We start from the raw sequence: 14,749 nt of genomic DNA, 5'->3' as shown, positions 1-14,749 counted from the left end.
GCGGCGGGGAATATTGATGTTGCTAGATGAAATATTTATAAAATTTTAATTTAATATTCTGGCGGACGTGACTTGGGGGACGTTTTTTATTTATAGGCTTTTTATTTTAAGTTTATTTAGTTTAGAGATAGTTTGTATTATTATTTAGTAAGCTAATTTAATGTTTTATATTTACTTAATAGTGATAAATAAATACAATTTTAAATATATGACCATTTTTTAAATGTGTAATGAATAAAGTATATCTTTATATCATTACACATTATAATTATTATATTTATAATTTGGGCTTACAACATTTCATTTTATTTTTAATATTCATACCTGCTACAGGACAAAGAACAAACAGCCAGTGACAACAAACAAACAATAAAACTTTAAAATCATTAATTAGAAGGAATGATAACACTAGGAATTACCAATTTTAAGAGAACATAATTATTTTATGAAACGTTGTCAAGCCATCCAAATATTTGTGTTAATGAAGTTTAGATATAAATTCTGTCGTTCCGTTTCAAGTATTGAGTTTTTTGCTGACGTTTTCTGTTAATGTGTCATTGTGGTGTCAAATCTGTCAAACGCAGTGTTGTATTCGTATAATATTGTGATTCTTTGCCTAAAGTATTTTTATATTGTTTTCTGTTTTAAATGATAAATAATGAGTGATTTATGGAACAAAAGCTACATATGTCGCTGTTGCCAAGCTGAAGATGGCTTCAGAAGCCTCGGGGAGCCGTATGTTCACGAAGGAACGGAAGAAATCTACGCAGACATGTTACGGGATTGTTTGAATATTATTGTAAGTTACAATACTAATAACAATCGGCCCTCAAAATGGTCATATGGACCTAGACTCTTTAAAACGTGTTGCGAAAGTGAAAATAACCTCATGTGGTCGCGACCTCTGCCTCGAGAAGATTTAAGTCCCCCCTCAACTGGAGGAGGGTATCCCAATATGGGACCGGCAACAAACTCGGTGGGACACATCTTTTCAAAACATTACCAAGTTATGATGATAATATTCTTTTTCAGATGAAACCTCCAACTTTATCCCAGTCATCATACAGCATCTGTGAAGGCTGTGTATGTAGGCTGCGGGATGCAACTGTTTTTAAAAGGCAGGTTCTTGCTTGTGAGAGTTCGCTGTTGGAATACAGTGATCAGGTTAATGGTAGGTATTATTTCGGATTTTATCTGATTGGGAATGTGATCCTGAATGTCACTAATGTATTAACCCGTGGAGAGCCCCAGTATCACAGTAGTATGGAACTCGTATACTAACTACTATCACACGTGTGACAGTAGGGTGCTCCACTGGGATGATTATACTGAATAGGATTTTTCTTGGGAACAATATGAAAATCATGTAAAATATATACTCATATCAATAAGGGCCCAATGTAGACGAAATATGTATATGCGCCCAGGGGTATATTTTTACTCCTTACACCTTTATAGGTGTCCGTTAGATTTTTTTTGCATTTTTGTGAGGAGTCCCTTAGGGAAATTTCCTTAGGGGTCATCCATTAATTACGTCACACCAAATTCTAGGTTTTTTGACCCCTCCACCCCCCTTGTCACACTTGGTCACATTTGGCAAACCCCTCCCCCCCCTGGTGTGATGTCACATTTTTTCTACGAAATCGCCAAATCGAATTAAGTAAGTACCTAAGTATTATTAATATTTTATCAAAATATTTTTGACGATATAAATATTAGTAATTTTATAACCCAAAACTGCTTAGGGAAGAAAATTAAACGATTAAAAACTATTTTCGTTTTAAAAACTTGTTATTTAAATGTACATCGAACTAAATAATTTAAATAAATTTTCGGTTACTGATGAAGTTAAAGTGACGTCACAAAGTTTGTGTCTCCCCCCTCCCCCATGTCACAATATGTCACATTTTCTTGACCCCCTCCCTCCCCCTAAACGTGTGACGTAATTAATGGATGACCCCTTAGGGATCAACCCCAAAATCAACCAGTATACAAGCGTTATGATTAGTAAAAGTAGCCTTACAATTATTGACTTTAGTACTATGGGGTCATCCATTAATTACGTCACAGGTTTAAGGGGTAGGAAGGGGTCAAGAAAATGTGACATGTTGTAACATGGGGGAGGGGGGAGTCACAAACATTGTGACCTCATTTTAATTTTAACTTCATCACGTTCAATGCGTTCAATTCCGTTAATAGAGACGCTTTGCTTGCGGAGGTTAAGAATAATGTCCCGGAAATTTACAACTATCTTCTCCTTTGTTATGCAGCTCCTACAAAACTGCTTTATCATGAAAAAGTTTTATCCTCAGAGGTCGGATGCCAACAAGGCGACCCACTCGGACCTGCAATTTTTAGTTCGGCCGTTAATCGCATAATTGAAAATTTAAAATCTAATTTCAATGTATGGTATTTGGACGACGGAACCTTAGGTGGTGACTTGGATACCGTGCTCTCGGATCTGTCGGACGTAATTTCTAAGTTTCATTCCATTGGACTAGATCTTAACTTTGCTAAGTGCGAACTTTTTACTCGAAATGAATCTTTACGTTCGGAAGATGTGAAACAAAAGTTCGACAGCATGATGCCAGGCATCAAGGTAGTTGACAGAAGCTCACTTTACCTACTGGGGTCCCCAATTTTTGAAGAGTCTTTTCAGAGATTCATTTCGGATACCATCCTTAAATTTCAAGGGTACGAGAGTCATCTCCTTGAAATTAGCCCTCATTTCGCAATCACCATCATGAGGTTCTGTCTCTTTGTACCCAAATTGACATACGTGCTCCGCTGCTGTCCTTTCACTAAATTCCAAAGTTTATTAACATTAGTTGATAACATGATTCAAGCAAATTTGGAATCGGTTCTGAATATACAGCTGGCCGAGGAATCGTGGACCCAAGCGTCTCTCCCAATTCGATACGGTGGGCTAGGGGTACGCAAGATTTCATGCGTCTCCGCACCGGCGTTTTTGTCTTCTGTTTATAGCACCGCAGCTCTAATAGGTAAGATACTACGGGATTTCCCATCAAACTATGAGACTGTGGGCTTGGCGGATGCCAAGAACGCCTGGTCTATTGCCTGCCCGGGCAAAGAATTTCCCGAGAATCGGGAATCACAGAGGGCATGGGATGACGTCCAGTCTAAAATTCTATACGACGACCTTCTTAGCCGCAGCACTGGCTCAGAACGTGCCAGACTCTTGGCGGTGGGGACCAAAGAGGCCGGGGCCTGGTTCCACGCTTTTCCTTCGGTGCACACCGGTACCTTTTTGGAACCCAACACCATGCGCGTGGCAACCTGTTTGCGGCTGGGTGTCCGTGTTTGCGCCCATCATCGGTGCCCTTGTGGTGCTGATGTCGACGTTCGCGGCCACCACGGACTCTCGTGCCAAAAAAGTGCTGGGCGTTTTTCTAGGCACTCGTCCCTCAACGACATCTTGCGACGCGCGCTCGCTAGCGCTAACGGCTTTGCTGGAGCCATCCGGCGTCCTCAGGGACGATGGTAAGAGGCCGGATGGCATGACGCTGATTCCATGGGAGATGGGGCGGGTGTTGGTGTGGGACGCTACATGCATCGATACACTGGCCCCGTCCCATCTTCATGGCACCTCCGTCTCACCGGGTGCAGCTGCAGATGCGGCTGAGCGAAACAAAAGGAATAAGTACAGCCGCATCGGGCAAGAATATAGTTTTACCCCTTTTGGTGTAGAAACACTCGGCCCGTGGGGTCCCGGTGTTCTGAAATTTTTCGGCGCATTAGCAAAGAGGCTTGTGGATGTAACTGGGGACCGTAGGGCTGGCAGCTTCCTCGCACAACGCATAAGCATTGCAATTCAGCGAGGTAATGCTGCCAGCGTCTACGGTACCCTGCCGAGGGGCGATTTTTTATTGTAGTTTAGGTTTTATTTTTATTAATTTAGTATAATTTTAGTTCATAAGTTTTTATACAACATTTATATTGATTCAATAAAGTTTGACTTACTTCATCACTATTCATCAGTAACCGAAAGTTAATTTATATTTTTTTATTCGCTGTACATTTAAATAATGAGGTTTTGGAAGTAGGTAAATTTCGTTGCTAATTGGTTTTGTGTTATAAAATTACTAATATTTTTTTTATAAAAATATCTTTTTATTAAAAAAAATAATGCTGAGTTAGTATGGCCGATTTCGTTGAAAACTAAATTGCCTAAAATGTGACGTCACACCAGGTGGGGAGGGATTTGCAAAATGTGACCAAGTGTGACAAGGAGGGGGGAGGGGTCAAAAAACTTAGAAATTCGTGTGACGTAATTGGGCATTTTCATTTAACTTGTAAGTTAAGCGCGACTTAAGTCGTGTTTCAGTAACGTCTAACCGTTCCTGATAAAATGTAGGGGATTTGACATTGAACGTTAGTTTTGTAACGATTGCTAACCGGCCGTTAAAGGTGTTCAATTAAGTGAAAATGCCCAATTAATGGATGATCCCTATTATAAGAAGAAAGTCATTTATTGTAAAAACCTTCTACATACTTACAGCGCCACTTCAGTTACAAAAAAGAGCGAAGAACTTACTAAAACAATTTCTATCAATTGGTTATTGTCCTTCTAGCTGGTTAATTGCATATGTTTTACTAACTTTAAATCTAACAAAGCAGAAATTAAAGTTCATAAATAACATAATGTTAATTTTTTTTTAGAGCAAATTTTCTTTTAAAAGCAAGTTACGTAAACACCTCTCTAACTCGCTTAAAGATAAATGATCCGCATTTTACTTGTATTCTTGGGTACATAACATAATATAACATATTTATTTATATATGTATGTATGCATGTTTGTAGGTTTATATTGCTATTATGTTTATATGTGTAGTTTATAATTAGAATATTGTTTAGAATAACCTGATTTGTGATTCATAATTCTTCTCGTTGTCTACAATCCTGCACTAAGTACTAGTTTTCTGTTCAACCCAATGGTTGACTGGTAGAGAATGCCTCAAGGCATTAAGTCCGCCATTTGTACATTTTGTTATCATTTAATAAAGTTTAAAAAAAAAATGTTAGTGCCCCAGAGCTGGATACGACTGTTCACCATCTTCAATCTTAAATCCAAGTAAAAGAGATGACAAATTCCTATTATGCTCATATTTTAATAAATATTTTATTTTCAGACGAAACAAATGCAGATGCTGAAATTAAGTCTGAAGAGGATAGCTGCTCAAATGGTAAATATTATATTTAGTTAATTTTATTTTGTTTAGTATTGTACTTAAAAAACGGTATTTTTAGGGTTCCGTACCCAAAGGGTAAAACAGGACCCTGTTACTAAGACTGCGCTGTCCGTCCGTCCGTCTGTCCGTCTGTCTATCACCAGGCTGTATCTCACGAACCGTGATAGCTAGACAGTTGAAATTTTCACAGATGATGTATTTCTGTTGCCGCTATAACAACAAATACTAAAAACAGAATAAAATAAAGATTTAAGTGGGGCTCCCATACAGCAAACGTGATTTTTGACCAAAGTTAAGCAACGTCGCTAGGGGTCAGTACTTGGATGGGTGACCGTTTTCTTTTTGCATTTTTTTTTCGTTTTTTTTTTTTGCTTTATGGTACGGAACCCTTCGTGCGCGAATCCGACTCGCACTTGCCCGGTTTTTCAGGTTACCGAGAGGAGTTGATGCATAGACCAAATTATGATGACAAGGATGAAAAGAATCTCACCTATGATGGTATGCATTCTTTCTTCCCCTAAAATTTAAGAGCATGCAGAGATAGCTTGGTCTGACTGTACTAGGCGACGATATACAGTTAGCAGCAGAAATTGCTAAGCGGGCAGGCTGCTCAAAATTACCTTGACACACTCTTATTCTCTTAACAATAAAGTCGCGTCAAGATCATTTTGAACACCTGGCCCGCTTAGCAACTTTTGCTGCTGACTGTACTAGGCGGTTTTGTTCATGTGTAAAGTTTTCTGGGTTATGGATGTTTTCTATGTAAGTATTTATATATAACTAGATAAGATAAAAGATAAATATAAAAAATAGTTTATTCAAGTAGGCATATTACAATGCGCTTATGAACGTCAAATAAACCTTTACCGGCTCCAACCGTACACCTCTGCCCCGAGAAGATTTAAATCCTCCCTCAATTGGAGGAGGGTATCCCAATATGGGACCGGCAACAAACTCGGCGGGACACATCTTTTCAAAACATTATTACATCTTATAATTAACATGCATTACGAGTAGATAATTAAGAAAAATACAATTTAAATTACTATAGAATTCATGCAATTATACTCAGTGAGTACATAACTTTATAGAATTTGATATAAAAAATAAACATATATGTACATGAAATCACAAATACGTAGCTCTTTCAGAAAACATATCAAATCTTACAAAAGGAAAAGAAATTAAAATCAATAAAAGAAATGAGAATACATATTATATGAATCTGACTGATTGTTATGAGATGCTTTCATACAATTTGATGTGCTTTCTTACCTGAGCTGAGTCACCTTTAACTCTACACATAATACAATATTTTTAATTGCTACTTGTCGTTATTACAGTTTCTGGTTTGGACCATGCATGTTTGTCTGTCAAGTAGTCCTCGACTCTGTAATAAGCCTTCAACATCAATGACTTTTTTAAGTAATTCTTAAGAGCTGGAAAGGGTAATCTTAAAGCATCCTCAGGTAACTTGTTATAAAAATGAATGCATTGCCCAACGAATGACTTCTGTACTTTACGAACACGAAACTTTCTGATAGCAAGCTTATTTTTATTTCTAGTATTATAGTTATGGACATCAGAATTCTTAGTGAAGGAGTCTAGATTCTTAACAACATAAATAATACTATCATATATGTATTGGGAATTTTAGTTTTTATTTTTCTTAGCATTAAGAAGCAAATTGTTCATAGTAAACCAGTTTAGTACATTAACGAGTGTGCTGTTAATTACACTGTAATCGGTAGATTTACGATCAACCTTAAAAAGTAATGATGTGTCATCAGCAAAAAGAACAATTTCACAAAGATTTTCTACTACACATGGCAAATCATTTATATAAACCAAAAACAGGAATGGACCCAAAATAGAACCTTGTGGCACTCCTAATTGGACTACAGTACCGCTAGACCGGGTTTTGTTTACAACAACTGTTTGTGTTCTGTTGCTAAGGTAAGAAGACATAAAGTTTAGGGCATTTACTGACAGACCATAGTGTTCTAATTTCAAAATGAGCGTTCCATGATCCACACAATCAAATGCTTTAGAAAGATCACAAAATATGCCAATTGAATCACAAGAATTTTCCCAAATATCATAAATATGTTTAATAAGTACCGAAGCAGCATCGGTCGTGGAACGGCCCTTTGTGAAACCAAACTGATTGCTTGTAAGTAAAGTATGTCTGTTGAAGTGACCCAGTAGATCATTTAACATTAACTTTTCAAAAACTTTACTTAGTACAGGAAGTATTGATATTGGACGGTAATTAGCCATATCACTCGAATCACCCGATTTAAAAAGAGGTATGACTTTGCTATATTTCATAAGATCTGGAAAGACGCCTTGTGAAATTGAAATATTATAAATTACGGCTAAGTAAGGCGCTATTACGTCCAAGACATGACTAATGACTCTAACAGATGTTCCCCATAAGTCTTCCGTTTTCTTTAAATTGAGTGACTTGAATGTTTTAACAATAATTGCTGAATCTACTAGACTAAACTCAAAGTTAATATTACATTTCTTAACATTAGCACAAAGTAAGGAATGAGCTCGAGACGAAGATGAATGTAGACATTTCGTGGTATTAATAGCTATTTTAGAAAAATAATCTTCGAATGCCGAGGCAACATCGTTGTTTGACATGGCCAGTTGTTTATCCGAGACAATGTTGACTTGACAATCGCGTGATTTACATTTACCAGCTTCCCTATTTATAATATTCCATGTTGTCTTCACTTTGTTGTCCGACACTTTCAGTTTAGAACTTGTATAGTTTGCTTTGGCTGTTAAACACACTCTCTTGAAGATTTTTGAGTAGTTCCTCACATAGTCCAGGAAATCTGTATTTTTGTTCAGCTCTCTCTCACCATAAAGTTCATAAAGCCTTTTTCTACTTTTATAAATGCCTGCAGTAGCCCATTCACTAAACTTTGTTCTAGTTTTTGACCCACTAATAGTTTTCATACTGAAATTTTGATTAAAATGATAAAGAATTACGTTAAAAACAACTTCATACAAATTATTACAGTTGTAATGTGAAAATGGTAACATACAGAGACTTTTTTGAATTTCATTTTTGAATAATTCCAAGCGACTACTAGTAATGGGTTTATATGTTATTGTTTGTGGAGTATCATGAATATCGCTTAAGAAAACAGCCCTTTGACCGCTATGATCAGAATAAAAACAGTTAAATATTTGCTTATCTATACATTCACAATTACAAAATATATTATCCAGACATGTTGCACTAGTTACACCTACCCGAGTAGGTTCAAGAAACAAGTTAAATAAATTGAATGATTTAAACAAACACAGCATTTTAACAGTATTACTAGAGGACTCGAGCAAGTTAACATTAAAATCTCCACAGACTATAACATGTTTTTGGCCCTTACATACTAATTTCAGCACACTTTCCATTGTAGTTTCAAATGTGCTGAAGTCAGCTGATGGTGGTCTGTAAACACATACAATAATATATTTTTCTAATTCTACACAGGAAATTTCGATAATTCTTTCTATGGAATAATTTACAATATCTTTACGCTCTTTAGATTTCATGCAATTTTTAACAATTATCAGGGAACCCCCATGAACAGCAGACTTTCTAGCAAAAAAACTGACTAACTTAAAGTTAACAAAATCAAATAAAAACTGCCCATCTTTCAGCCAATGTTCAGTGATACACATAACTTCAACATTATTATTATCTAAAAATAAACCTATTTCTAATTCTTTGCTGGAAAAACCCTGAATATTCTGGTGAATAATATTCATACTCAGGCGTTTTTCCGCTGTCTTACAATCTAGTTTAAATTTGGCATGGGGTCCTTGACTTTGTCAGCTGACTGAGAATTAGCTATAACACTACTAAATCGATTTGGCTCAATATTATAGGCCAATAAATCCACTAGGTATACAAAATATTTCTTTGGCAGAAATACCTTCCTTGGAGCTAGCATGAAGCGCTCAATGAATTTATTTAAGTCAAAGAAATGGTACTTTTTATTGACAGATATGGCATGGTACATCAAAGAATTGTAGTGTGCTACTTTACTATTATAATCATAAGACATATTCTCTGCATAAGGCAGTGCACATAAAATGATTTTCCCCACACCAGATTTTTCAATAATACTTAAAGTGGACATCAACTTATCTATGCTAAGCTTATCTACATTAAGGCTATTTCCTAATAAAATTACAAGTGTAGTACTGCTATCATAACATCCCTTTGAAATAAGGTCACACAAGTGAGACAAAGTAATGTTTTGATAACAGTAATTTGAGACTTTCTGCTCTAATCTGTAGCTTAATAATGGGCCCATTCCTAGCCCAATCTGATCTGAAAAAACAACAGTCTTACTGACTGCTCTAGGGGGCTGTGTGACTACTGGTACAGCTGGCCTAGAGGTGTTGAGGGCCACATCGGCTTCAACAACTTTTGTTGGTGGCATTTGGCCACAATTACAAATATTTCCATTAAGTAATGACTTGCATCGCTCCTCTAAATTTTGATTTTCTTGCAGCAATTTATTAAAAGCCTTGATGTGCTCCTCAACTTGTTTTTTGGTGGTTTCATACATGGTGGTTATTACCAGAAGCTCATCTTTTAACCTATTTATATCGGCATGTAACTTCTGGAAATTTGATTCCTTTGTTTCAAGCTCCAAATGACAATTTTGAACCCTATTTTTCATAACTGATAATGCATGTTTTAATTTACTATATTTTTTAATGCATGCCTGGCCTTTGATAAGCTTCTGGGTTCTCCTAATATACCTAGTAATCTTGATATACTTTTTTAACTTATTGCTACTATTAAAATATACTAAATATCTAGAGTCCTTACTAATTTGAGTTTCACCGCTTGCCAACTCTTGGTACACATTTTGTAGTTCCGAAGCATCATAGTGCTCCCGCTCTCTCCTAAACAAATTAAGTTCATCATTAGCCGCACCCAGTTCCTCTTCCAAATGTGTGATGCGGGTTAAGGCCACTTCATGCGTAGAAGCGCACTGATTGAACGAGTCTACTGCCTCTTGCAAACGGTCCACTTCACCACGGGCATCAGTCAACTGCACATCATTGTCTGCCAGGTCCCGTCTTAAATCTGAGTTTGTGTCGACCAATTTCTTGAACTGTAGTTCGCTCTCCTCCCTATCCTGCAACAACTGCTTGGACAAGGCCCTCGACTCCTGTAGATCTTGTGTAGTAGTCTTCAGTTGCATCTCTAGTTGGCGCGCAGTTGCCTTGCGAGTGTTGGCAGCGCTTTTGGTGGTCATTGTCACTTGTCACGATTTCTGAAAGGTGTAAATAATAAAGGATGAGTACTTATCTCAATAAAATTGAGAGTGGAATTTTGCCAGGACAAGAGAGATGAAAGCTAGAACATATGAACTATGAACGATGTATGCAGTGTGTCAGTAGTAGGCTGTGTCTGTGGCGAATGTGCCTTGTCTCAACTTTTACTTCCACTAGTTCGTCAAGCAAAGAGAAACTGCACTGAGCCAATGTATTTGTGGTTTGACGTTGCTCACGGCTGTACAATGAGCTTTGTATAAATGTAATACTAAGTAATATATGGTATAATATAATAATAACAGTGTGGTAACAGTAAGATAGAACAAAATACTCTCCCGGTTTCAAACACGAAAATCCAACGGTGATCACTCGTTGACAGCTAGGTAGTTCCGCCCCAAAGTCCAGTAAATACTCGATGTATCGTTGTCAATTGCACATAAATTATATAACCGATGTTTCTTTACTACTTAAATCTATTAAAGTTCACCATAACTCTAATTTTAAACTAAAAATATAATTAATTTTCAATATTTGAAATCAGCTGGTCTCAAGTCAGCCTGACAGCTCGGGGACCGTTCGGAAACCAACTATGTATTATACAGGGTGTGTCTGACCATGGGGCTTTAAATCCAGGGCTCGATTCTACTCGCTAAACTGAGCTACTTTTACTATGGGACCCCATGTCGTGACCCCATGGTCAGACACAGGTTGTATATATATCGTCGTCTAGTACCCAAAATACATGCCTTATTGAGCTTAATGAGGGAATAGGTCGATCTGTGTAAAATAGCCCTTAAAAACTACGAGAAGCTATGAGTGTCACATGCGCGTTTCCCTTCAAAAACCTATCATCATCGTCATATCCTTATTTTTAGGGGACAAACCAACCTCGATGGATATGGAAGATATTGATGATCAGCCATTGGCCAGCCTTCGATCCCGTCGTGAAAAAAGTGATGACGTCACGCCACAAGGTATGCATGTCAAGATTATTACTATGTTAAGTATTTTGCCCCAAATAATAGTACATATACCCATCGCTTTATTATATTAGGTACCTACTATTAACATAATATATCAGGGATGAATAAAAGTTTATTAGGTAGAAGCTTGCCCACTTTACATAATTTGCTAAAAAATTTCCCCCTTATTCATAAAAGTTTACTAAAGTTGACAAGCCGATAATAATCGTTTGTCCCTTTCCATCATACCAATCCATCCATCCCTCCATCCCTGCCATCATACCTCGGAAAGGGACAAACGATTATTATCGGCTTGTCAACTTTAGTAAACTTTTATGAATGACGGGGTTTGTGTGTTTGGTTACAATTAACTGAATTAACCAAACAACCCTTTGTTAAAACACTCACGTTAAAGAGATAGATAGGATCTAACAACAATTAACGGTAGATTTGGCAGACATTTACCTAAGATGGACTAATTACCTACCTAACTATTATACCTAAGAACTGATGTAAAAAGTAATGAAATAAATGCATTTGTATTTGTATTTTGTATTTTATTTGTACATTTATGTTTTAAGTTAAATAGGTGCTTAATAAACCAGTTATCTTCTTGTTTCAGTAGCCAGAACTTCGAAAGACCAGAAAACCAAGAAATTCTCATGTGAAATATGTCAAAAGAAATTTACCTATAATGGTTTCTTAGAGGTACACATGAGACAACACACAGGGGAGAAAACAGTGCAATGTAAGCTATGCGACAGTAAATACACTAATAACAAGGAATTAAATAGACATATAAGCGCAAACCATTCCGATGGAGATAAATTCCCGTGTACACAATGTTCTGAGAGTTTTGATAAAGCGAGATTGTTGAAAAAGCATTTAACAATACATTTCGAGGAAAAGTTTTCTTGTAGCTACTGTGATAAGGAGTTTCAAAGGAAAAAGGGGTTAAAGGAGCATCTAAAAACTCACACAGGTGAGAAAAAATACAGTTGTGAAGAATGTGGTAAATCTTTTGGACATAATCAGACGTTAAAATCTCATATTTTAACGCACACTGGTGAAAAGCCTTACGTGTGTGATGTATGCGGACGCAGATTTCCTCAAAGAACTCATTTAAAAAGACATATATTTATTATACACACCGGGGTCAAACCTTACAGCTGTAATATATGTAAAAAGCAGTTTTCCAGTAAAAGTTATTTATCTATACATGAAAGACAGCATACTGGAGAACGACCGTATAGTTGTGAGGAATGTAATAAGACTTTCACAGCTTACACGACTTTAAAAGTCCATATGAGAGTACACACTGGGGACAAACCTTATTCTTGTAGTTTCTGTAACCGCCAATTCGCGCAAATGGCAAGTTTTAAACTCCACGAAAGAACTCATACTGGTGAGCGACCGTTTGCTTGTAAAATTTGTAAAAAACCGTTTTCTGATAACGGCTATTTAAAGATACATATGAGGGTTCACACTGGCGAAAAACCCTATAATTGCGATATATGCAAACGCTCTTTCAGAGAAACTGGACAACTGAAACGTCATCTAAGAGTTCATAGTGGAATAAAACCTTATACCTGCAAAATATGTAACAAACAGATTGGTAACTTATCTAAACACATGCGTATACATTCCGAGGCTAGGTATAATTGTAATGTATGTAATAAACAGTTTTCTGTTAGCAATTTGAAGTTGCACATGAGAATTCATAGTGATAAGCCGTTTGCGTGTGATGTATGTAGTACTCAGTTTGCCCAAAGTAGTGGTTTAAAAAGACATAGATGTACACAAGGAGATAAAGTTGAGTGATTGAAAATTAATTCCTTTTAACCCCAAGTGCAAAAAGAGGGTTTTTACCGCATCTGTGGCCCATACCTCTTAAGCGGGTAAACCAATTTAAATGCGGTTATGTTTTTATTTAAAAACAAGTTTACTAGTGCTGCTTCTTTGATATAGGAATTTTATCACAATCGGTTCATCCGTTATATTGCGTTAGGGTTTATCATGTTCTTTTGCGAAGCAAATTATTACATACATTATAATCAATTACAAATTGTAGCCTAATTACAGTAATTACATTGAGTTATAATGTGTAATTAATCAGGGTAATTATTAATAGTTAAGTAAGTACTTAATTTATTTTTATAACTAGATAAGTATCAGTTTATTTATTAATTTATAATTTGTGGCTCAATGTGGCCTAAAATAAATAGTTATATTTATAAATCGTTGTTTTATTTTAACAATGTTTAATGTAGAGATGCAACGGATAGTTGTTTGGCCGGATATCGGATACCGGCCGAATATCCGGCCAGCGGAACTATACCTATATTTCGGTTTTTCAGGTGCGCATTCTGCAGGTCTGACCTGTTTCCTAGTAAACGTTCGTGCGGACACATTTCTACGTTCGAAATTAGTGCGCGTGCAAGTCAGTGGAATGTTTAAATTGTTTTAAAATAATAAACAAGTACGATTATGACCATGACTGTTTCTTAAATCCAAATTAGTTTACTCCGAAATCAAGCAATGTTACTATCCGGTATCCGGCCCGGATACTAGGTCACTATCCGGTATCCGGCCCGGAAAGTAGGTCACTATCCGGTATCCGGCCGGATATTAAAATCTAGGACGTATACCGGATATTAACCGAATATCCGGTGCATCTCTAGTTTAATGTATCATATTATAAATAAATATAAATATTAGGGGACATCTTATACAGATCAACCTAGCCCCAAACTTAGCAAAGCTTGTAATATGTCTGCTACGCGACGATATACATCCTTATATAGATAAATACATACTTATATACATAGAGAATTCGAACACCCATGACTCAGGAACAAATATTTGTGTTCATCACACAAATAAATGCCCTTACCGGGATTCGAAGGACCAATGTTGATGAATAATTAGTAATGATTTTGCTATAATTGTTTTCTATATAAGGGTATATTTGGTAAAGCGATCGTAGTTCGTAGTATGACAATCGTACATTGATAACGCTAAACGAATAAAAATAAAACCGGCCAAGTGCGAGTCGGACTCGCGCACGAAGAGTTCCGTACCATTACGCAAAACGGCAATAAACATCACGTTTGTTGTATGGGAGTCCCATTTAAATATTTATTTTATTCTGTTTTTAATATTTGTTGTTATAGCGGCAACTGAAATACATCATCTGTGAAAATTTCAACTGTTCTAGCATCACGTTTCATGAGATACAGCCTGGTGACAAACAGACGGAC

The 14,749-nt window shown here is 36.6% G+C and overlaps 1 protein-coding gene across 2 annotated transcripts; it reads left to right on the top strand.

Annotated features, from left to right (window-relative positions):
• The first annotated feature begins 560 nt into the window (after positions 1 to 560).
• LOC134677976 (gastrula zinc finger protein XlCGF57.1-like) lies at positions 561 to 14,748 on the top strand. Of its 2 annotated transcripts, none has more exons than XM_063536408.1 (6): positions 561 to 799; positions 1,033 to 1,171; positions 5,152 to 5,205; positions 5,641 to 5,709; positions 11,403 to 11,501; positions 12,115 to 14,748. In XM_063536408.1, exons 1-6 carry the CDS (start codon positions 659 to 661, stop codon positions 13,308 to 13,310), a joined length of 1,698 nt encoding a protein of 565 aa, XP_063392478.1. In that variant the 5' UTR covers positions 561 to 658; the 3' UTR covers positions 13,311 to 14,748. The 2 variants fall into 2 exon arrangements, with proteins under 2 accessions (XP_063392478.1, XP_063392477.1); XM_063536407.1 differs by having other exon boundaries at positions 12,112 to 14,748.
• The last annotated feature ends 1 nt before the right edge of the window (position 14,749 follows it).

Source organism: Cydia fagiglandana, chromosome 27 (assembly GCF_963556715.1).
Source record: "Cydia fagiglandana chromosome 27, ilCydFagi1.1, whole genome shotgun sequence".
Taxonomy (NCBI): domain Eukaryota; kingdom Metazoa; phylum Arthropoda; class Insecta; order Lepidoptera; family Tortricidae; genus Cydia; species Cydia fagiglandana.
This window is presented reverse-complemented; position numbering and strand designations above follow the sequence as displayed.